This window comes from Camelus ferus, chromosome 9, assembly GCF_009834535.1.
Source record: "Camelus ferus isolate YT-003-E chromosome 9, BCGSAC_Cfer_1.0, whole genome shotgun sequence".
NCBI classification, from domain to species: Eukaryota; Metazoa; Chordata; class Mammalia; order Artiodactyla; family Camelidae; genus Camelus; species Camelus ferus.
Genome location: NC_045704.1, coordinates 33,380,180 through 33,405,703, shown reverse-complemented (window position 1 = coordinate 33,405,703; position 25,524 = coordinate 33,380,180). Strand labels below are relative to the sequence as shown.

At 34.6% G+C, this 25,524-nt stretch overlaps 1 protein-coding gene across 16 annotated transcripts in view; it reads right to left on the bottom strand.

Annotated features, from left to right (window-relative positions):
- Positions 1-424: 424 nt before the first annotated feature.
- Positions 425-25,524, bottom strand: part of CHD9 (chromodomain helicase DNA binding protein 9) — a 208,659-nt gene continuing 183,559 nt past the window's right edge. For 4 of the 16 annotated variants that reach the window (XM_032486311.1, XM_032486319.1, XM_032486321.1 and 1 more), the window contains 11 exons: positions 25,237-25,456; positions 22,410-22,612; positions 19,350-20,258; positions 18,250-18,413; positions 17,250-17,522; positions 16,326-16,494; positions 12,012-12,151; positions 11,476-11,697; positions 8,987-9,115; positions 5,788-5,892; positions 425-3,933 (listed from right to left, as the gene is read on the bottom strand). In XM_032486311.1, coding sequence (XP_032342202.1) covers positions 3,055-3,933; positions 5,788-5,892; positions 8,987-9,115; positions 11,476-11,697; positions 12,012-12,151; positions 16,326-16,494; positions 17,250-17,522; positions 18,250-18,413; positions 19,350-20,258; positions 22,410-22,612; positions 25,237-25,456 — 3,413 coding nt within the window. In that variant the 3' untranslated portion in view covers positions 425-3,054. The remainder of the gene's footprint in view (positions 3,934-5,787; positions 5,893-8,986; positions 9,116-11,475; positions 11,698-12,011; positions 12,152-16,325; positions 16,495-17,249; positions 17,523-18,249; positions 18,414-19,349; positions 20,259-22,409; positions 22,613-25,236; positions 25,457-25,524) is intronic. The other 12 variants (XM_014560314.2, XM_032486309.1, XM_032486310.1 and 9 more) reach the window with 10 other exon arrangements.

Genomic DNA, 25,524 nt, shown 5'->3' with positions numbered 1-25,524 from the left:
TATGACAGTAGAGTTGAATGTGTTCAAGTTAAATGAGTATATGATGAGACTCCAGTGTTTCACTTTTGTAATTTGAGGAAAACAAATTTCTTTCATATTTACAAAGAACAATAAATAATAGTGATGAATTAGGAAAGACTCTTAAGACCAAGGGAAAAAAATCATTACTGATCTCCAAAATGGACTTCTTTAAGAGGTTAGGTATATCTCTGTATCTTTCTGAATTTTTTAAAGGTCCAGGGTAAGAAAACTTAAGGAAACAATGATACTGTGGATATAATTATAGCCAATTTCTGTCTTTTAAAAATTCTTCCAAAGCATACTTTCCTTTTAAAGATTTATGACTATAGTTTCTTTCATAACTGGAGTAAGATAAATTATATATAAAAATTAAAAAGTATTGTCATGTACAGAGGCTGACATCATGGGTAGTCAAAGAATATGTTTAATAAAAAATAATTAAACTTCCATTTGCTCTATAGAACATCATAGAAAGTAATTTAATAAATTACAAATGACTTTTTAAGACGTTTGCTCAACTACAGAAAGCAAATTCAGACTACACAAAACACAACTGGTAAATATTGCAAATGTCCAAAAGAAAAATTGGACTAAGACTTGAATCATGAAACCTGAAACAAGGGCTATAAATACAAGGCAATAACAGCTATAATTCTTTTAGTAACTACCAACACATACTTGGATATCCTTTCAACTGCAACTTTAGTATTATGTAATTCTACTGATTTTTTTTTTTTTGTCTTCTTATAACCCTTAACTTTACACAACCATGTTTGCATGTTTTTTTTTTAAGCTGATGGCTGGACAACTTTTTCCCAGTCAGTACTAGATAGAAGTATCTTGAAACCCAAGAGAATGTTTAAGGTTAATATTAGCTTTAATGCTTAGAAAACTGCAATTGCCTTATTACATAGAAAGAGAATCACTAAGATGTTAACCAAATTCATTTGATCATAATTAGGAAAATACTTCATCTCATAAATTTGATATAAATTAGATTTTAGTGACAAGATCTAGCGCTTCCCACCCCCACCCCCCTTTTATTTCAAATTGGAGACAGAAAGGAGTGAAGATCATGTGGGTAGAACTAGAGGGAGAAGGGAAATACAGATGGTGTTGAAATATTCCACCAGCAAACTAAGTTAACTGTGTTTGAAAAACTTTGGCTATCTCATAGGTGTGTTCTAGTGAAACAAAAGTGCAATACTGCAGAGGGAAGATACTAAGTATGTAATATATCATTTTCATGATGAAGAATTACTACCCACTTCTCCTGGATGGGCATTATAGTGACTATTGCTAAGACATTGCATAAAGGACTATCAATTCAAAGTACTATTTTGGAAAAATACAAAAATTAATACAATCCCAATGGAACTTTTGTAATTTTGTAAATACATATAACACTGTCTCTCTAATAAGGGGTTAGTTATTTTACATACAGAAACATAATTTACTGGTAAAGATCTCGGAAAATCCAATATAATTGCTTAATTCATGACAAAGCAACAGAGTTCTATCAAAACATACTGAAAGTTATTTTTTTCTGTGGGAGAGAAGTGAGGTACTTTTCCCTCCTAAATGTATCCCCTAGCAAACTTGATCACTGACTTACTCAAGCACCAGAAAAACACTAATGCTTATCTCTCCTTAGGATGTAAATGATATTTTATGTCCAATTCAGTTCTAATTGTTTTAAATGCATATGAAGGTGAACCTGGACCTCTACCTTGTCAGAATAATAGCAACTTTAGCAGGAGAAATTGTATCACAAATCAATTAGTAGACAAGTTTTACATGGTAAAGGGTTCTAAGAAATTGATCAGAAGCCTTGGGCTTCATTTTTTGTGGTTTACAGGAATAATGTATATATTTTTGAGATTATTCAAAGTGCATTTTCAAAATGGGCAACTCAGTATATTAAATATAAACTGATAACCCAACACTGATTCTGGGCAACATTTAGTCTGCTTACACCTAAAAACTCAAAATGAATTGAGACTATCTGCATATTACTTTACCATTATTATCTGTTAATTTTGGAATATTTCCATGACATAAAACACAAATAGAAATCTACACAAATAAAGCAAACAAACAATTTCTTTTACATGAAGTATGCTGTGTTGAAAGTTCTTTTCAGTGGCATTTCATGAGTTTGCCTTTTCTGAACCCTGGAAAACAGACATTACTCATCTGAGACATAATTATTTCTAATAGGAGGCCAAACTTTGAAAAGTTAAAACTAAGTATGTCTGGAGGGTGCCAAAGTCACATGACACAGGATTTTTATGACTTAATTTTACTGACTTTAGAGTTAAGCTCAGCAAAAAGCAAGTCATATTTCTTGCCAGATTAACATGATATATAGGATGTATTTAAAAAACCCCTGAAAACAAGTATAGAATTAGAAACGAATGTAAACTTCCTAAACTAACTCAGCTGAGGTAACAGGTAGCCAGTTAAATTGGCTGATTGGGAAACTTATTTCTTCTTTAAAACACACTTGTACCTGAATTGGAAACATCAGCAGTGCATCACAACACTAGAGCATTTTCATGTAATTAAAGCAATGGATGGTGATGTAGATTCTACAGCTTTCATGACATTCATTAGCTGCCCAAATTATTGCTGAGTTTTGATCTGTAAATTATAGGTGTCAAGGAGGCTGTAAAACTATATTCAAATTAAATCAGTAATATGCATAAAGTATTCTGTGTTCACTGCAAATATATTAAATATACAACTCTTATTGAGCATAATTTTCATAAAATTAAACCCCAACAAAATTATAATGCCTTTTGTTGTAATTTTACACCTTTATGTATCTGATAGTACATACGAGTTCAGAAACTTATGAATCTTAAGAAATATTACATGCAAAATGTCTCTGAAAGCAGTTTGTACTTCTAAACAAATAACTGAAATGTTCTGTCAGTAAGTTATTGATGCACTCAACACTGGGATATTTACAATTAATAATTAAAGAAAAAAAATCCAAAATCAGTTCATAATTTAAGTGCAGTCTGGGAATCAGTCTTCATTACTAGAATCTGAATCCTCGGATGATGATGATGTACTATCAGATCCAGATGAAGCATCGGCTTTCTCTGAACCCTCATCTGTGCTGTTTTCATTGAGAGGACTTGGTTCAGTTCCCCCTTTGTCTTCCTGATCTCTAACTCTGGAATCTTCTTCCTTTACTTTTACAGACTTAGACGAGCCTAAGTCACTGTTTTTGTTTTTCTGTACATCAAAAGTATTGGACTGGGACAAAGTTGGAATATGAAGATTAAGGCCTGGAGTGAGAAGCATCCCTGGATAAAGTATATTAGATAGTAATAGTGGGTTAAGAGCTAACGGGTTGGCAGCTGCAGCTGTATTTAATGCAGCAGTAGAGGATGTTGAAGGAGAACTTGACACAGAGTTTTCTCCACCATTTTCTGAATTTTGGCTCTCTGTCCTTTCTTTTTTTCCTTCTAGCTCCTTAGAGTCATTTCCCTTTTTTTCTTCTGTTCCAGATTCTGTAGGCTTTGTCAGGAGTCCCCCCATGCCCAACAGATTTGGCAATCCTGTCATTCCTGACAGCAGCATGGGGAACATGGCGGCCACGTTTTTAGCTTCTCCTCCAGAAGAAAGGCCGGCAGGCATTCCCATCAGCCCTGCGGTTACTTGCAGCGACTGCAGGTTTTGTAGGTTCTGTTGTAAGGCCTGAAGAGTTGGGAGATCCACACCTGGAAGTAATCCATTGGCTAACAAAGGATTGCCTGAAATACTGGTGGCAGTTGCAGCCGCTGCTGCTGCTGTGGCCTTCGCAATTCCACTTTTAGGCCGTCTCCCTCGCCTGCTTACTTCCTCTCTCACAACGGGACCAGTGAGAATACGTTCATACATGCTTTCTGGGAGAAATCCCTAAAAGAAAAAATCCATCAATAACAGCTATTTTAAAATAAAATCAATAGCTATTAACTTGCAATACAAATAAGCTATTAAAATAGGCAATTACTCATCAACTTATTCTGTATTAATAAAACATAACCAGTCATGACAGAGATAATCTGATTTTGTCATATTGTAAGAAGTGGCTTGAAACGCTCTTCCACTTCTCATTTTATCATGAGAGAAGAAAGTGGCCTCTGGCCCTCTTTAAAAATGTGAGGCATAAGTCTGTAGAACAGTTCTGGAAAACAGAAGATCCAAAGAGATTTTTTTTCATGAGGGCTGCCCTCACCAATTGCTCTAAAAGACTAAAGAAGTACCCCTCTTCTAATCCGGAAGACCAATAAGGAAAGAAGAAGTAAGTAAAGGTTAAAATGAGATGCTTCATATGACTCCTGACTATCACATTGGGAATAAAGGAGACAAAGCCAAGCTGAAAAAGATACTCAACAAGGGGAAAAAAGTCACTTGGCTCAGAACAGCAATAGCACCTGTAGACCGGGAAGCACCTAGTCCAGGACAATGAAGAGCAACCTATGCTATTTCCTTGTAATTCTCCTATAATTTTCTGGGGCTCAAAACTCCAGAAGTTATTAAAAAAAAAAAAAAAAAAGAAAGAAAGAAAGAAAGGAAAAGAAAAAGAAAAAAACTCTTAGAAGTTTTAGGAGTTTAGAACCTCTAGACCACCACTGTCCGAAAGAAATAATGTAAGCTATATATAATATAATTTAAAATTTTCTAGTAGCCACAATAAAAAGGTAAAGTAGAAATATATGACATGAATTTTAGCAATATAGTCTATTTAACAACACAAACATATTAACATTTCAAAATATAATCTATGAAAATTATTGAGCTATTTTATATTCTTTTTTCTAAACTACATCTTCAAAATCCAAAATCAGTATTTCACACTTACAATGCAGCCTAATTTAGACTAGCCACATTTCAAGTGCTCAATAGCCACATGTGTCTGATGGCTACTGTTTGTGACAATGAAGCTCTAGACAGTGGTTTAAAAGACTCTCATGGGACTATTTTTAAATTTTGTTCTGAACTGATCAACTTATTTGTTCTCCTTACAAAAGCATAAGGGTTCACTGCAGAAAACATGACAACAAAAAAAATACAAAGAAAAAAATCATCCATAGTTTCGCTGTTCAAAGATAACCATTGCTAACGTTTCAGGATGTGTGCTTCCATTTTCCCCTTGTGCATACATATAGGTTTTTCCAATTCTTCTCAATTCCCTTTCTAAAATTAAAAAAAAAAATCATACTGAATGTGGGTTTATTGCCTGTCTTTTTCATTTGGACACCTGTAGACATAAGGGCTATTATTTACTTAGCATTTACCACAGGGTTAGGCTTTGCTACTCCAAGAACTTAACTACTACCTCATTTAATGATACTGTGAACTTGCTTCTCCCTTGTCTTCAGAGGTTCTTCTAAGATACAATTTTTAAAAATAGTTGCATAGTTTTCCAATATACTGATGGGCCATTAGTATATTCCCAATTTTTTATTACTCTATTATGATGAATAACCTTATATACATAGCTTTCCCCCATATTCGTTGTGGCATTGCTCAAATAGTATCTTAGAAGTTAAACACAGATCAGTAATATACTGATTCTGCATTCTAACTCAACAAGCATCTGAGAAATTTGTAACGTATTCTGCAAAATAAAAATTATGAACTTAAAAACACTGGCACATGTTTGTGAAATATTTTGTTAATTCTTAACTTAAAATTTAATCTAAGATATCTTTAAATGGCAACTAATTTTTAAAATGATGTATGAATTAATATTTATGAAATACTCACAGACTGCTTAACAACATCTCCCCATTCAGGAGCTACTCCATATTCTGAATTTTCTTCCAGGAATCGACATAAATCCTTCAAAGGGGGAGCAAATGCACCTCCAACCTATAAATGAAAAACCGATTCTTAGACACTTAAAAGTACTATTAACCTTGGAGATACTTCTTGGTTTTATTCTCTGCTGTACAGAGTTTATTTCTTTAAAATACCCTTATTCTGTGAATCATCTCTGACAATCTTTATTACATTAAAAAAGACTACCACAACCTGTAAGAACTACTAATACACTATATAAACATGTGCTAATGTAAATTTTAAATGTTTTAAGAAGGGTTGCTGGAGTAAAATAACTACAATTTACTGTGCGATTACTATGCAGGATAGGCAGTGTAGCCTTGTTAAGAGTATACTCTTTGGAGTATACTCTTTGGAGTCAGACTTACCAACTACATGAACTCAGGCAAATCAGTAAATCTCTCTGGAGCTCATTTTTCTCATCTGCAAAATGGGGATAACAGTAATACCTCCCTCATAGGGTTTTATGAAGACAAAATAATTCAAGTACTTTAACATAGAGTCTGGCACGTAATAAATAAAAGTATTACTATTATATGCCAAGTCTTATGCTATAGACTTTAAGTATGTAATTTATTTTAGTACTCACTACAGCCTTTTGAAATATATTATTTCTGCTTTTCAAATGAAGGAACTAAGCCTCAGAGAAGTTATAAAAGTTGCCCAAAACTAGCTAGTAAGTGTTATGGCTTTCAAACTCAGGTCTCAAAAACCCATGGTGCTTATCTATTATGTAAACTGATACCCTAAAAGTATGAAAATACTTTTTTTTTGGAGGGTAGAAAGAGTTTTTATTCTCCTGCTAGCGCCTAGTCTGACTGTGTGGAAGGATACTTCAGCCATCTGTTTTTAGATGCTCAAGAAAACTTCTGGATGAAGTGAAGCGTACTGGGTCCCATTGAAAGTCTTGCTTAGGAAGATGCCAGGTCATTCTGATTAATGCATTTTTACAGCTAAGTGGAAGGGCTGAATCAGAAGTATGTTGTTGCCAGCATTGTGCAGGGAGATGGAAAGCTGAGCTGCAAGAACAGCCCAGTTCTCTGGAAAAAGCACTCCCAACAGGTTACATATCCTTTTAAATGATTTAACTTTAAATGATCTGGACCTGCCAATTTAACGTTCCTTTAGAATTTAAAGAAATTTCTTGAATAATTCCTTCTTCTACACCTTTATGAATAAATACATACTGTATCTTGTTAGGATATAGACAGGATTTAATATGGACAGTTACATCTACAGGTATTCTCATCTAGTATTTCCTTTAGTCTTTTCTTAGTCTCTCAAGTTTCTATTGCCATCCCTTTTTTATTATCCCCTTCATTAAGCTCCAATTTAAATTGGAGGCTCTCTGTGTGGTTTATAGAGGTTCAGCAGGCATATTCTTTTCCTTAGTAACTCATCAGTCCTCAAGCCTGTACTCTAGAAACTCAGAACAATAAAGAACTCTACAAACTAAGGGAAATGAATAGAACTTTTATCAGGTTAAAACAATTAAAAATAAAATTTAGAGTGTTTAATATTAAACTTTACAAGTAAAAATGAAAAACTGTTTCATTTCATTAAAACTAAGACAAATGCTAATTTTTGTTATAAGATGAAGTGGAGTACAAAGATTTTTAAGAAAATCTATGCAAGCACAAAATTAAGTAAAATGTGACTCATATGTCACTATTCTTGCCCAAATACATTTATGACATCACTTTAAAGTACTAACAAAAGATGAATCAGTTATCTCTACAAAATTGGGGAAAAAATTAGTATCAATTTTAATGAGTTAGTGCATACAATAATATTAAGATAATTGTTATTATAAAAATAGTTTTCTTCCAATTTCAGCATTTCTTCTGAGGAGTTCAAATGATTTTATGTATTTTTATACTAGCAGTGAGGTCATTTAACATATAGCAAAGCAGAACTAGGGAATTAACATGACCTAGGGTAATCTAATTTGTGAGTGAAGGAACTCAATGAGAAAGTTGCTATTCTTACACTGAGGCCATTTTTAATTTATTTATTTTGTTGCTTGCTCATCAGAATTAAAAAAACAGAATAAAAATGTCAAAGCTATAAACTTACAAAAGGGCACCACAAGTGTTCTACCATTTACTTTGTGAGGTAAAAGAGACATACCAATCCAAATATAAAACAGAAACAATTTGGGGAAACAAACATTTGGTTCAGATTTAAGACTCTGGAAAAACCTGACTCTTACCATTCATGAATCAACAAAGCAAAAAGATACAGAGAGGAGGGTATAGCTCAGTGGTAGAGCACATGCTTAGCATGTATGAGATCCTGGGTTCAATCCCCAGTATCTCCATTAAAAAAAAGAAAACTAAAAACTAATAATAAATAAATCAATGGACCTAATGACCTCCTTCTCACAAAAATAATTATATAATTTTTTAAAAAAGGAAGAAAAAGAGAGAAGATAGCACAGGGGTACCCATTAGTCAATAAGGTACCTTTGTTGAAGACATTTTATTTCCATCTATCCAAAATTATGTATGCCGATTTTGACAGAACACTTTATGGCCGAATGATGGAAAATTACATGATAAACAGGTAAATCTATGATGGATATGATGAGAATAGTGTCCCCTTTCAACAGGGTTTCTCAACCTTTGCACTACAGACATTTTGGATTGGTGTTGTGAGGGTTGTCCTGGGTGCTGAAAGGAGAGTTCAGCAGCATTCCAGGCCTCTACCCACGAGATGCCAATAGCATCCTTCCCCTGTTCAGCACCTCCCCAACACCCACCTCCCTACTCCAGAGTTGTGACTACCCAATATGTCTCCAGACATTGCCAAATGTCCCCTGGAAGACAAAGTTGCCCCCTCTTGAGAATCACTGCTTAAGAATCACTCAGATATAGTGCCCCTGTGCAGTGCTACTGCTTATGCACAGACGTGTAAAGTGACTGTGTATTTCATTCAACAGCTTAGCCAAAATATTGGGATTTGAAACTAGACTGTATAAAATTGTAGTCCATGTCTTTTCCCATAAATCTACCAGATTTAACCCATTTCCAGGTCTGTTAAGAAATACTGCATAATGAAATAGTGTTCTAGAGATCTGAAACGGTGAATCAACACGAAAAATTAACAACAAATATATAAATACCTTTCTGGCATTTCTTCTGTTAATCAGCTGAACACGTTCTTCCCCAGTCAGACTATTAACATCTAGTTTATTGGGATTTCTGCAACGATGCCTTTTTTGTTTGGGTCTCCCCTCATGGAGCTGCATTCGCTAAAATATATAGACAAGAAAATAGTTTTATAATCTTTAACTGTATAAACAGTACAAACAAGCTGATCTATGTAATTTAGTCCTATAAAATTGAAGATATATGTACTATATAAGATATATATTATATAATACAGTTGAGCCTGGAACTACATGGGTTTGAACTGTACAAGTCCACTTACATGTGGATTTTTTTTTCAATAAATACACACTACAGTACTATATGATCCACGGTTGGTTGAATCTGAGGAAGTGGAACCGAGGACATGGAGGGCCAACTGTAAAGTTACACTCAAATTTTCAGCTGTGGGGGGATGGTGTGCATCTACACCTCTAACCCCTACATTGTTCAAGGATCAACTGTTTACTATATATTGAAGATACAGATCTTATATATACTATATCACATACCTTCAATATATAACATATATATATATATATATATAATATTGAAGAATTTACCCTTTAGTTACACTTCAAAAACATTTAAATATTTTTACATGTAATAATAAAAATGTTGAATAAGACTTTTTGGTGTTGCATAAATCTTTTCCTCAAATTACATATTTAAACAATTATTCGAGGCCATCATAATGATCAATATTATTCTCTATGAAAGTAGGCTCCTGAAATGAGGAGGACATTGCTAATTCTTTCCCTAAATGCCCTCAAAGATCGCTGTATTCCCAGAGTGTTATTTGAAGAAGTTACCAATAATGCTGGAGCAGTTTCCTCTTTATGTTTTCTCCTGATGAATTGCACCTGAAACATCAGATTTTCTCAGTGCTTGGACACTGTTTTTGTGCTAGTGGCTTTCATTTCTCATCTCACTAATGGACTTTCTTATCTCTTCTCACTTAATCCTCACGAAACTCAAAGATGTTATGCTTATTTTACAAATGGGAATCAAGGCTCACAGAGGCTATCTTCCTCAAGGTCATGCAGCTAGCAAGTGGCAATATGTGGCAATAAAAACTCTTTCCATCATTCCATGCTGCTCACCTCTGTTAACAACTGTTAACAAAGCAGGGCTTGATGTTTGCAGTCATTTCCAAGCAATTAGAAATTCCAAGAGACTAAAACTCAAACTCTTCAGCATGGCATACCAGTCCCATCACAGGCTGGATGGAATTCACATTTTCTATCCAATTACTATTATTCCACTTGCTCCCTCACATAATCTGGAATATCAGATGAGTCACTGTTTTATGAACATACCCTGAAGTCCTATCCTGTTTTAGCTCTCCTCATAATTGTTCTATAATGCCTAGAATATCCTCCTCCTGTGTGAACCTGGTCAAATACCTACTTATTATTTTATCACCCACCAGTCATATGTCAGCTCTGTTTTCTTTCTACCATTCTCCAGATACTTTACTCTGCCTGGGCAGAGAAGTTATTCTTTTATCTGCTTCCAAGGCACTTCATATGTACCACTGGTATAGTATATATACCATGTTATAATTATTTAGTTGTAGAGACACCAGATTAGAGTGTCAGATCCAAGACACCATTAATGTAAAATGTCCTTGGGAAATCATACCAATCATTACCTTGTATTCTTTACTGCAACAAATGCTGCTTGTAAAAATGCCTTAAAATCTTACAACATTATGATAAAAGGTTTATTTGCAGTGAAAATAATGAATGGCTATGAGCTTAAAAAAAAAATAAATAAAGATTTGCAGTGGTAAGAGAAAGGTATGAGAATCCTCAGAGACTACATAGTTAATTGCCTTGAGGGCAAGAACTTTATACTACTCACTGTTTTATCCTAAGTCCCTCAAAATCATAACTAGCACACAGTAGTCACTCAATAAAAATTTGCTGACTGAATAAATGATGTTATTTTCTAATATGTTAAGAAGTTACAGGGTTGCACTATTTACTTAAAATTTCAGTGTTTCTATTTCTTTATCAATAAAGTTTTAATAATGCCATTCTGATAAAGTTGGAGGGTGTTTAATGAGATAATGCATGCTAAGTGCTAAATATAATGCCAGGCACACAGCTAAGTCTCAATAAATGTTTACTATGATTATTTTTTATTATTTTAAAATTAACTTCTTGAGGGAAAGGACTGGAAGTTGTATGCCTTTACAAACTTCATTGGGTCCAACTTAGTACTCTGTATATGAGAAATGATTTTTATTATCTAAACACTTGTTGAATATGGAATGGAAAAATGAAAAATTATATTGTATAGTATCATGGGAAAGATGGTCATTTTTTCCCTACTAATTTTCCTAAATCTTGGGCAGAACACATATTTAGTGTAAGTGGGTGAGAATTTATGCTTCATCATTATAGGTTTGATGACTAACAGAAACAAAATATACCAAGATCTGTAAGGTATCACCTACAGGAATAAAAGCTCCTAAATCTTCCACATAACCTGGGTGCTCCTTAAGCCATTTTTCCAAATCCTTTCTCTTCGGTGCATCATCGCCTGCAAGTCTTGTCCCATCTTTAAGATTAATAACTGGAACTGGACTTTCTGTATCAGGAATTCCTTGAGGTTGAGTATAGGATAGTGTTGGATTTATCCCTGCAGAAATCTGTGAGGTGGTTAAGCCTAAAGTAACCTGTAGAAAAACACCAAATGAAAATTTTATTTCTGTACTTTATCAGAATTCTGACTTTGGTCCACTGAAGGAATTCTTCTTGAAGAGAAAAAAAAGTTGTTCAAAACTCTGCTAAATCTTTCAAGTTTAAAATATTCATGAATCTTCGCCAGTGTGGACTGCTGAGATACAATCGAAAACTATACAGCATACTCCTAATGTCCTAGTTATCTTTATTTATTCCATAAAACATTCACAAAACAGCAACGTGTGAATTTACTAGGATTGAATTTTGGACTCAAGGGTCAATAGTTTTTAAACATTACTTTACTTACATTATTAGGTGGTTTATTTCTGTTAAAAAAGAGGATGTCAACACCTTCTACATTCTTCCTCCTTCCCCGCCTTTTTTTGACAATAGGCTGGTTGTCTAATATAACTCCATTGGCACCAAGGGTTGATTGAATGGGAGTACCTAACAAATTAAAAAAGCAAAAGAGTGATACAAATCTAGTTCTTAAATTAAAAGTAATCACTTTTCTGAATATATAGGTATTTTAGTTCTTATTTTCCATATCCTAAACCAAGCAATTCTTGAATTAAAAATACTGCCCCATTTCTCATTCAAAAACTAGAAGAATTGTAATCTAGGCCTCTTTCAAGTTTTGATTTGTCTCCTCAATATTTTCCCCTTGATATTCATACATCTCTTCTTCCTTCCCCCTTTACATGAAGAACCATGCCTTTCTTATGTACAAGACAAACCTGTCCCCTTTATCTGAACCCATTAATTCCTACTTTTTCTAAAAGCTTGTTTTATCATCTATCATTGGTTTTTTGTGCCAAAATATCTCATTCTACATTAGATTCTTCTTAACTTAAAAACATGGCCCAACTCAAACAAAAAATAAACCTCTTTCAGCTTTTTCATAACCTTCAAAACTTCTGAAAAGTCGGTCTCTACTGCCCTCCTTCCTCACGATGAACTCATTCCTCAATTTCCAATAGTCTATCCCATACTAGCCTACTTAGGGTATTTTCTTTACGATCACCACTGTTTCTTGCCAAATTAAATTGACCTTTCTCACTCCTCATTTCAGTAGGCACTCAGTAAAAAATGTATGTTTTAAGAGGTATGAATGAAACAGTTTCATGCATTCAGTCATCCCTCTCATAAATACATATTTATCAAACAGCTATGTACAAGCACTATGATGACTCAAAGATGAATAAGATACAGTTCCTGTCCTTAAAGAGTACATAAATCTAGAGTACTCTTATAAAAGAAAATATTATTAAGACTGAGATGTTTGCTTAAAATGATTCAGTTTGTAGCAAGAAATGCATTTTCAACCATTCAAGGAGAATTTTTTGAGCAAGTGCTGTGTATCCCTGAAAGACATTTCCTTTTGCCTGGCTGTGGAACCTTATGGAAGTCATTCTCCTCACATCTCAGTTTCAAAAAGTACCTTAATTCATATGGTAAAGAATAACTAAATGATTAAAAACCATTTTTGCATATGAAAGCACTTACAAATGACATAACATTACATAAAAAAGCTTTCATTATTTCATTATAATCAGATTAACAAAATATTATAAATATGATTTAAAAATACTTTCAGTATAGTTTAACTGTAATAACAGAGTAAGTTTCCTAAAGTACTACTTTTAAAAATACTATTCTGTTTCATAAGAACTTCACATGGCTTCCTATTCAAGTATGAATGAAATGCCTTACATCAACCTCATTCCTGCATGACTAAGAACTCCAATCCCTGTCCCAGCTCAAATTTTGATGTTGTCCATAATTTAGATTCACCTTTCCTAAGCAGGCTCTGATTTTATACACATATCTGTCTAGTAAGAATTTACACAGTAGCTAGGTCAGTCTTATCCCCAAACCATATTATTTTCCTGACATCAAGTCCCTGGTTCATGCTACTCCCTGATTCTCTCTCAATGTCATTTCCAGAAAGATCATTATTTAATTTTCCTTTTATAAATTCTGTTCAGTTCTGCCTCTTCCGCAGGACTCTGCCTAAGTTTCTAGACAGCAGTCACTTCTCTTCCAAAAGTTATTAACTATAATGCTCTTTGTCGCAAGACATATCATCTTGTTTTTAATGCATTATCTAATATTTTAACATGTAGTTCTAGTCTACCAAGCTACAGAAAGGCAGAGACTGTCTTATGTTTCTTTTACTTTCCCTTTACTGTTATCTCAGTGCTATGTAAGTTACTTAATGTAACTAACTGTCTATGAAAAAACATCAGTATACACACCAAAGCATACATTTATAAACAAAACCTATTTGGCTATTTTATTATAAACACAATCTATCTGGACAACTATATACTACCTGGACTTCTTTTTTTATTTAAAGCAGCAAAACAACAACAAAATACCCAGCTACCCAGACTTATTTCTGAAAGTGATTTTTATAAACATTACTGATTTTTTAAAGCTAGAATTCAAAATGGAAAATTTAACCTACTCTACTCTATAAAGCCTATGTTGTCTTTATCTTAGATGTAATTATAACAATATTAAAAATAGCTTCTTTCTACTAAGTGCCTACTAGGTGACAGAAACTGAATTAAGGTTTTATAAATGTTTTCTTGAATTATCAAAAACAAAACAAGTAAAGGTATTAAGCCCACTTTATTTTTTGGAGGGGGGAATTAGGATTGATTGATTGATTGATTGACTGTTAATGGAGGCACTGGGGATTGAACCTAGGACCTTGTACATGCTAAGCACATGCTCTACCACTGAGCTATATCCTCCCGGCTAAGCCCACTTTATAAATGCGATCAGAAACATCACGTCACTGGCCCAATGTCACAACAGCTAGTAAGTGACAGAATTCAACTCCAGGCTGTCTGGCTCTACCATCCTTTGTTTACTATTCCAGGTGGTTTCTGGAATAGGCTCTTTAGTTTTGTTCTCTTGTTATAATTTATGCTATTTTACTGTCTTTCATTAATTAATTTACATTGTATGATGTATCTTTTACTCAAAGTTTTTAAATAAAATTCAGGGGGTACCCATATAAACATAAAAAGGGCTTAGGCTTTGGAATATGAGGAACTAGAATAGAATTTGTTCAGCATCAATCTCTAAAACTTAATTTTAACATCTCGTTAGCATCTAAGTACGTGTCAAGTTCCATACTGGCCATTTTACATATATTATCTAATCCACTTAACAATGCTACCTCTTCCCTGACCCCAACCCTTCATTTCACAAACAAAAAAGTAAGGTTCTAAAATGTCGACAGACTTCCTAAGGGTCAATGTACGAAGACAGTGCTAGATTTCCCATTTGCAATTATTAAGATAGATGAGATATAATGCTTAAATAACGCTTATGTAGTTTTAATGTTTGAGACTTTTTGGTATTTTCTATAGCTGCAAATTATTGTTACAATTACTGTTGATACTATTAAAACAGTATTATTTACCAAATAATTACTTATAGTCAAAGGCTGTAGAATCTTCAGATGCAATAGCAATAAAATGTTCAGATAAAAAAAGTATCAAACCCATTTTATAGTGGAGTTACCGAGGTACATGCAGCAGTACTGTTAAACCCCACTTAGGCTGGGCAAAAACCTGACAGCTTATCTTCCCCATCTATTCCTATTTTCTCAGAAGAAAAAAAAAAGCTCCTTAATACAACACTGTCATTGTAAAGTGCAACTTGGTGGATTTATACTTCAGTAAGAAAAGTATGGCTCATTTATACATGCCTAAAAGTCCATTAATTGGAGAATTCCACTGAATAGTTAAAAAATCCATAAAAGACCAAAGTAAGGCTGATGACTCTAATTTATAATTTAATTATAATTTATAATTAAAATGTTGTAATAGCAGCAACTGGAAATAGCGATCAACTTAACACCTATAATAAAGCATTATTTCCCTCAGTTTTAGGAATGTCAGACACTCTGCCCACACACAGAGGTCTCAAAATGTTTGCAAGTGCTGTATGGCAACTGGATTTAATAGAACACTGAAATAAAGTCCTCGGCCTTATGTATATGGGAGGTATAAAGGAAACTCCAGTCATTCATCTACTTCACTTGAGAATTTGCATTTTTTAAGATTAATAGGTTGTGCCACACATTTTAAGACTCAGTCACTCTTAAGTAAAACCCTCAATTATTGGCAGCATACTTTAAGAGGGACATGAACAAATTAAAGTACAATTAGATCAACATAAACAAAACAAAACAACTTCTTATGGATGAATTCCTCAGTGCCTACAGAGCACACAACACATGACATCAATTCAGTATTTAATACTTCTTGATTCCAATTTTGTCAAAATGTTAGAACAAGATATAGTCCCAAGGGGAGATATGATAATTGTTTTCAAAAGATAAGATTATCATGCAGACATAAGAATAGGTTAATTTTGTGCTGCCTTTAAAGATAGATAATCATTGAGAAGTACCAATTGGGGGCAAAATTTGCTTCCAAATAAGAAGGAATTTCGTGATAATTAAGTTTCCAATAGTAAGAGGTTTTTTTTTTTAAAGTAGTAACAATCTTGTTTTTGAAAGTATCCCATGAGAAAGCAAAAGAGGACTTGTAAATGACGGAATATTTCATGTTGAGACAATGGTCACTAGCATATTCACCTGATACTGGCATGGATTTTGGAAAACTGGCGAGGCTGGTCTCTGACGCACCTTGAAGCTCTCGGAGTCGAGTGAGGTACTGCTGTTGCCCCAGGGCTCCATCCTCACTGTCCAATGGCCTTCTCTGAGCAAGCCCTTGCTTCTGAAATGTCAACTTCAAACCACCTTCCTGTTAAATAAACACCATTATTAAGAAAGAAACAATTAAAAAAAATCTCATTGCAGTATATCAAGAGAAATTTCTTACTTAGAAAAAGTGAGGTTAAAAACCCTGGAACATTAATCAAGTTCTCTTCTTATTCATAAATCAATTGGAGAAAAACATTTAATCAATTTTTATAATGAATATTAAATATTAAAATTTCTATCTTAAATGAAAAAAAAAATCCAGGTACTATATACACTTATCTGAGCAAAACAAAGCTTTTCATGTTACTAGTACATTGTAACCCTTTCAGCTTTGGACATATGTCTCTGTGTACATTATTCACATGACATTTTAGAGGACATTATCCATGTTTTAGACACTGAGTAATCAATTTACCTTCAAAAATCATACTGAAAAATGAAATGTTACTGATAATAGCGCATGCTAAATGTTTAAAACAGAAAGTACACTGACATACCATTTGAGTATTATATAAAAGAACCAAAACAATAAGAAACTGTCAGACTGTTTAAGAAAGCATCTTGATCAGCAGAAGGACTATTTTCAGAAGTATAGGTAGAGAAAACATATTTAATGATGATCCCTCTAGTAGAATATTCAAGTTTAACAACCTGGATATCAAAAAGAAAACAATCCAAATACCAGAAAACAAGTGTGTGAAGGAAGTAAGAGTAAGAGCAGGCAGCCATTTGCAGGAAAAGCATGCTGCACACCGCAATCGCAATCAGGTCCCAGGGCAATAAAAATAAACATACGTCTTTGATTTTCACTGTAAACTCCTTTTCTCGTACATGCTTCTTCACCTTTGACATCTGTGCTGACTGATCGTGTTCTTCTTTAACACCAGCACCTGGAGGAGTGGGAACGCTGGGCTCGCTGTATTCTGAAGCTGCACCAGAGCTGTCCAGCAGTTTTGTGGTATAGAAAGAAGCCACTGTGTTGGCATCGTAACTTCTTCTAGCTGAAGGCCACTTCCCTTTCAGAACTGTTTGACAAATACTGTCCAACCGGTTGATCATCACACGATCCTGGGAAAGTATGAACAACAAAGGGTAATTTTAGTAATTAAGCCAGAATTTTGGGGATTTAACACCATTTGTGTATTTGGTATGCATACATATTCTCATGTTCATATTATAACTCCATACAAATTCCCATTTGTGAAATTCAAAAATATTATATGATAAAGATATTTTTCTATTCTTTTGTTTTTATAATTGCAAGAGCAATAGCGGTTCCTTGTAAAGATTTCAAACAACTCAGAAGAATACTGAAGAGTAGAGAGTTCTCCACTCCCCCATTTCCCAACCTCACTCCTCAAGCCTAAGTACTCTTCTACTAGTCTGGTCACATACTGGAAGAAGAACTGTACTAATACTATCTGAACTTCTACCACTGCATGTACATGTACTTCAAAGAAGTTTTTTTCTAGGTCACAACTGGCTATGGTAAATTTCTTCAAGGAGACTCACTTAAAAGGACTTATAAAAGCACTTGAATATTAACTTGTATGTGAACTTAAGTATTCATTATCTTTTCCTCTAAATATTCTAAGGTTATGTTGAGAAACATATACATTTAAGGAGACCTAATTTACTTGATAGTAATATTTGATACTTTTAATGCCAATACCAAATGTCATACTACATTTTATAGTGATCATTTTTTCCCTACATAATATGAATTTCTATCATTAAAGTGATACAGAAAAATACTCAAAAAATGGCCTATTCCAGCAAGAAATTATTCATTTACCTTTGGCCAATATGAAGCTGCCAGCATGTATCCACCTTGCAGGATGTAAGCGGACTCTGGTGTCCCATTGTTCATCTGGAAACTATCCTGGGTCTCATCCTGGGTAGTGCTCAGTGATGCAACACTTTCTTCATCATAGGCTTTCACATGAGGGGCACCTTCTGCTAAGAATAATTATAACTGCTTCAAAAAGATGGCGTAACACAATTTTACATATAATCTTCAAATTTCATATAATTATTCAGATATATTTGAAAATGAAAAGTTAGAAGTAAAAAAAACATTCATCTAGAATAAAGAACTCATTATTTAAAAAGTTAAAACAAAAAAGCATAATAAGTGGCTTTAAGGAGTTTAAGGACAAAGGGTTAAGAAAACATCCCTTTCTGCATGAAAATCTGACCCTTGGTTAATTCTCTAAATTCTGTTTCCCTGGAAATACATAAACTCCTGACTGATAAACTATATCTGGACTGGGAAGACACAAGTACGTAATTCTATAAGGAGGGGACCCTCATAATCGGGCATGCCCCTTGTAACCCAGAAAGTCATGCCTTTGGAGTTTTTATAGGGGACTCTTGCTCCTGTGGGTACTAGAGTGGCTCCTGTGCCCACCTGATTTTGACTCACTTTCTTGCTCCTGAACTGCTGGACTGCTGGTAGGACATTTGCAGAGGAGGACCACCTAACATTACTCTACTGACAAGCTGTGGTTCCCATCTTAGATCTTTCTGAATAAGGCCAACTAGGGCTTATGATACTCTTATAAGTCTGACTGGCAGCTGTTACAGAATATAACCTTTATTTGTTCACTGATCAACTTGTTTCAGGAAAAACAAAACACTAAATTTAAGGCAATCACAAAGACATAAAATTGTGGCATAAAGTCTCTAATCCTCTGCCTGACTAACCCAATTGGCACTGTGAATGAATAGAGAGTATGAAACAGTAATCTAGTTGCCTTTTCAACAGTCCTGATCTGAGAAAAATTTGTACACATAAAATTTAAGCTAACAATTTTAAAAATGCTTAAATTATCTGAATCCATTCATTTTCCCTTGGAATGTTGTCTTAAAGGAGTAAGCACTTTATGCATATACCTCGCTTTTGGACTTCCTCTTCTTCACTGTCACTTTCTTCTGACGAAGATGAAGAGGATGATGAGGAAGAGGAGGACGAGGATGAGGATGAAGATGATGCTGAAGAACAAGAGGAGGAAGAAGAAGAGCTAGAGCCTGATCGAGAGCGGGAACAAGAGGAGGAGGAAGATGAGGAAGAAGACGATCTGGAAGAACAGGATGATCTCTCAGAATCAGAGTCAGAATCAGAACTAGACTCTGATCCTCTTTTGTGGACTCGCTGTTTCTTAGAAGCTGGGTTTGGAGTTAGAGGTTCTGTTCTGGCTGCAACCATGCGTCTGTCTGTTTCACTTTTTCCACCAGATTTCTGGTCTCCAGGAGCCTGGGGTAAAACACCATTCTTTGGACTCACAGGCTCAGACTTTATTAGTGTCCTGGATTCCTCAGAAGACATAGATTCCTCTTCAGAAGACTGAGGCTCCTCTTTAAGGTTTTCACTTTTAACTTTCATATCCTCTAAAATAATACCTTTAGGATCTAGGAGCCTAGGTAGAGAGGTAAGAGGAGAAGCAGAAAGTGCTACTTGGTATTGCTGTAAAAGTGGGGTAGAAGTCCTCGAATGAGCCATCTTACTTTGACTGTAGTTCCTTTGAGCTGCCATAAATGAGAGTTCAGGGTCACGAAGAATGTGATAGTCTGTTCGGCTCACCCCGTGTTTAGCAGCTCCAATGAGCAAGTCCCTATCATGAGGGCCACATTCCCACCAAACTGGTAAGTCTGGATTTGGATGGCAAAGCTTCAAGCGTTCAAACAGCTGTGGATGTCGGAGGGCCTGTTCCCTTACTTTCCTTAGAAGTTCGATGCGATACAAAGTCCTAGAAGCACGTTCTTCTGTGATTGGCTGGATAAAAATATTTGGATCCACCAATTCTACATTGAAACAAGAGCAGAAACATTATCCTCAAAAATACTTCATTATACATTGAAAACAAATAATGCAACTTCTAAAACATACCTCTACTCAGTATCATTGTATAATTTAACATTTTTAAATGAGAAGAAATGTAAGTTTTAAAAAGAAGTACTACATTGCAAATCAACTATACTTTAATAAAAAAATGAAGTGCTAAAAATTATGTTAAAATACAATATATAACATTGGATCTACAGAAAGTTAAGTAAAACATTAAGATTATTTTGGGAGTACGTTTTATAACTAGGAAGTTACTTTTAAGAAATTCCCTAAGAGCTATGTCATACTATCAAAGAGAAGAACACTCAAACTCACTTATAAATACAAATGAAAACTGTTAAATAATGCCCCCTAAACAAACCTAAGTTCATATATCCTTAACTGCAGGAGGTAACTCAGCGCGTTTCAGTGAACTCACAGGGACACCAAAGGTTTTCTCAAAATTTTAGGGAAATAAAGGAATAATTGTTAAACACTGTATGAAATTCTAGCCTGAGATAGTTCAGTTTCAACATCAGATCATACTATATTCCTTTTGATGAGGTCATATCTTTGTGAGAGAGATACTGGCAGTTAGGAATTACTCAGAAAAAGACAGAAGCTTGTTGAAATAATGTATACACCACTTGAAGGAGTTCCTAATGGCCAAATTTCAAACAATGTGAACATCAAAATGAATACTGACAGTATTGGATTATAACCTACAGAATTAAAAAAACCCCATGAGTTCATACTAATATGAATAAATAATTAAGCAGACTAGGGAAAAGGAACAGCTCTTCCTTGCAGTAGAATCCATAGTAAAAACTGCTGGAGATAAGATCTACAAAAAACTAACAGGTGAAAGTTTGAGGAGAAAGAATTTGTGTGATCTCAAAGTATCTTCTCAAGATATCTGTTAACTCTAGGGAAACGATAACAATTTTACACTGGAGAAATGCAGCATAAACTACCTAAACCAAACAATTAAGGGCAGCATCATCAGTAATAAGACATACTGACATCATGAATCCCATGATATTACGTTCTGAGAAGGCCACAACATCATTTCTGTGGTACTCTTGCCAAACATGCATAACCTCAATCCAGTCATGTGAAAACACAAGACAAATCCAAATTGAGGGATTTAATGGTTAAAACTGACTGAAGATATCAAGGTCATTGAAGACAAAAAACCCAAAACCCCAAACAAACAGAAATCCCCCCAAAACCAAAACTGAGACACTGTTACAGATTGCAGGAGGCTAAGGAGAAAGAAAAGCCAAATACAACGTGGGCTCCTAGAACAAAAAAGGACATCCGTGGAAAAACTGGTAAGATTTGAACAGATATTTAGTTTAGTTACTGGTACTGTACTAATGTTAATTTCCTGGGTCATGTAAGATTTTAACATTAGGGGAGGAAGAGTGAGAGATACTTTAAGGAAACTCTCTGTATGGGCTTCAAAAACAATGAATTCACCCCAGAACCGTTCCTTAGCTGAGCTTTAGCAGCTCTGATTAGTTGTTTTTGTTTTGTTTTGTTTTGTTTTTTGAAGGCCCTGGTTTTTTTTCCCTACTGAAACTCTTCAAGACGTCTTTTGAGTGGATACCTCATTCCTTGCAAAATGATTTGTGTAAATAAGCCCTCTAACACAGTTCCTATGAGACGGACTAAAAATATAAATTAGTTCTGTTTAACCAAAGCTATCCTTTACCTTCAGCCTCCCACAACCATAAATCTAATTCTAAATAAAAACACTTACTATTTTCTCAAAATTCAATGTGTACCTTTATTCTCTTTCAATCTCATTTCTTTTGTTTCTTTTGGGGGGGATGGGGGAGGTAATTACATTTATTTATTTATTTTTAATAATTAATTTTAACTGAACCCAAGACCTCGTGCATGCTAAGCATGCACTCTACTATTGAGCTATACACTTCCCCTCCTCCCCTCAGATCTTACTTCAATAACAGAATTAAAGAATAGGGGATCTTTAAGCAGAATTTACTTACAATTCATAAAAATCGGTAACACATTAAACTAGTATCGAAATAAGAGTTTGAAATTTCTTTTACTAATTTTGCGTTTTTGAATGAAACAAGGAAAAAAAGAAACTTTATACATACCTTCTTTGGAAGGAAGACGACAAACCCTCCGACACATAGACATGAATGCATACAAATATTTCTCCAGACTATCATCAGTTTTCTTATGTAGCCTAGCCATAGCTCTAAATTTTGTCCAATCAAACTGGCCTCTGTCAGGATCAAATACCACTCCAAATGTAGATACAACTCTATAAAAGTCAGCTTCTTCTCTTCTTGTCCACCTATTTTGAATCAAATTAAAGAGGAAGCCACATTTGTCACAGAAATAAATATTTATTAATGCTGAATATAATGGCTATAATAAAAATTTAAAATATTTCAAGTACCTAACACTTTCAAGGATTAAATCCAGGGTTACTGCCTTGTAAACACGTTTTTAAATGGTGGTTGACTCATCTATCCAACTATGTTTCTTTTCCTTCAGACAGTAATAGTTTTTTGCATATTTACTGTGTGAAAAAAATATGCATGGGATACAAGATTGTGTAAGACATGATGATCCTACCTTCAAGGAAAAGACAAAACATATCAAACTTATGTACAGTATAAGGTAGTATTGTATAGTTGCACGTGTTACAGAAACCAACAAGTTTAGGAAAGCACAGAAGAAGTAAGGATCGGTTCAAACTTGAGTGATCAAGAAAGGCATCACCGAGTAAGTGGCATTTAATACGGAACAAGGGTAAGATAAGGGAGGGAACTAGAAAAAGAGCACAGAATAAGCAAAATAGGAAGTAACATACATGTTCAGGGATGATGACTATTCCACAATGAAAAGGAGATGGCTCATATTGGGGACAGAGGGAGATAGGCTTGGGGTCAGATTGTGAAAGGCTCTAAATGCCTGAATAAAACTAGCCTCCATTCAGTTGAAAGCTCCTGAAGATACTTTAAGAGGGTAATATCCTTGAGCACCATAGATCTGCAAATAAAGTCTATCTATGGAAACTTTTCCTGGTTAGCAATCAGTTTTTGTTGTGTAAATGAGAAAAAGCGTATGAAAAAGACCCTTGAAAAACCTTAACAGGCCATTTTTATCAGAATGATACATTAAGAAGATTAATGATGATGTAAAAATAGTCAGTCTGGGAAACCAATCAGGTATATGAACCTTGCACCTGGGTGATAAAAGTAGGAATAAAAACAAAGGATAAATTCAAAGATTACAGAGGGCACACAAAACACTGACACCCACCTTCAAAGAATTTACAACTTAGAAAGATAAGACATGGAAAGGAAAAGATGAATGTCATTACAGTATCTTTTTTAATTTTGAAAATGAGTAGTTTTATTTAGGTAAGTGCTATATGACTGCAGAAAACAGAATACTGTGAGCTAGTCTGGTTGAGAAAAAAACTAATAGAGGATAAGGACATGCGTCAAACTCTGAAGGAGTAGTAGGGCTAGGTATGGACTAAAGAGCAGGAAGAAGGGTATTCCAGGTGACATGAACAACCTAAGGAGGGTACTGAGTCAAGACGAAATGGGACATTCAGGCTGAGGGAAAAGTAGTGAATAAATTTAGTGAATAAAATGAAACGCATGCTGAAGCCTAAACTGAAGAGGCTCTTGAGTTGCGGCTTAAGAACTTAGACTTTATGCCTATAGTAAATTAGGAGCCACTGAATATCATATAAACTAATACTTTAGGAAAATTATCCAGATCTGCCAGACCGAGGGAAAATAAACGTATATGGTAAAGATGGCCACAAATTCTTTGCCACTCTTCCCTTTGAGAGATGCAACCTATTTCCCTTTCCCTTAACTCTTGGCCCTGTGACTTTTTTTGACCAGCAGTAAGTGACAGAAGTGACACTTTGTAACTGCTGAGGCTGGGCCTTAAGAAATCTGCAGCTTCTGCCTTTGCCACTTGGAATGCTCTCCCTTAGAGTCTGAGCTCCCATTGGGCAGTCAGCACCAACGGCCAGCCATGTGAGGAAGGCCATTCTCAAACTTCCAGCCATTCTCACACTCCAGCCAGTATCATGGGAAGCAGAAGAACCACCTAGACAACCCAAAGAATCATGAGAAACAAAAAACTGATGCTATTTTATGTCACTATATTTTGAGGTGGGTTAGATAACTGAAACAGTATATTCACGTAGGTAGTAGTATTTGAAGATTACATCTAGGATAGCTAAAATCTTAAGTTTCAGACTAACTAAATTCTGGTTACAATGAATGTGTTGCAAATGAAACAAAAGAGCAATGACTTATCTTTCAAAAAACACCCAAAGATCCAAATTTAATAAGGAGGCCAGGTTACTGCTAGACTTTCTTATTCTTTTCTATGTATTCTATCCTTTTTAAGAAGTTAAAACTTTCAGGATGAGAGAAGGTTGCCTGTCTTCCTAACAAAGTCTCTTGCAAGAAGTTTTGCTACTATTCGTTTCCCTTTGACAGCAGAAGTTTTAAGTTTATGCCTCTGTATAAAGCATAGATAAACTTCTTTTCTTAGATTCTTATATTTCATTAATGTCATAATAGGATACAATGGAATTTATTTCACATAATCTACGCATACGTTTCACTAGTAATTTAATTCTTGAGTTTGTACCTTCATTTCCCCCCATACCTCACTATTAAAAAACATGACAAAAGAATGATTAAATATAAAGTATGACTAGTAACTATAAAATGCAATAATTATGTTAGTTTAACCATATTTGTATACACACATATTTGTGACTATATATTTCTGCACAGGTGTATATGTACACAAAGCACTTTGTATCGACCAACGTCTCTACCTATGTATGTTTTTCACAGTGAGATAATCGTACTCTAACAGACAGTACACTGTATTTAGATAATATGTATTAAAAATTTAGTGCTATTGCCTTACCTCTGCTGTCTTTCTATCTTGGCTGCCATTTTGGGATTAAGAGTGGCTTCTTCATAAAGAGGCTGCATTACACTGGCAGGCACTGAGAAAGTAGGCTGTATTTGCTGGATCTGTCTGTTTTTATTAGTACGCTGATACGCAGTGATGAGCCGCCTCAAACGTGTGGTTAAAGCTGACTGAGTAGGCCAATAAATTTTATCACCCTCCATCAGTTGACCATCTACATTTAAAGAAATTCATGTCAATTAAAAAAAAAACAACCCCAAAACTAAAAACCAAACCAAAACA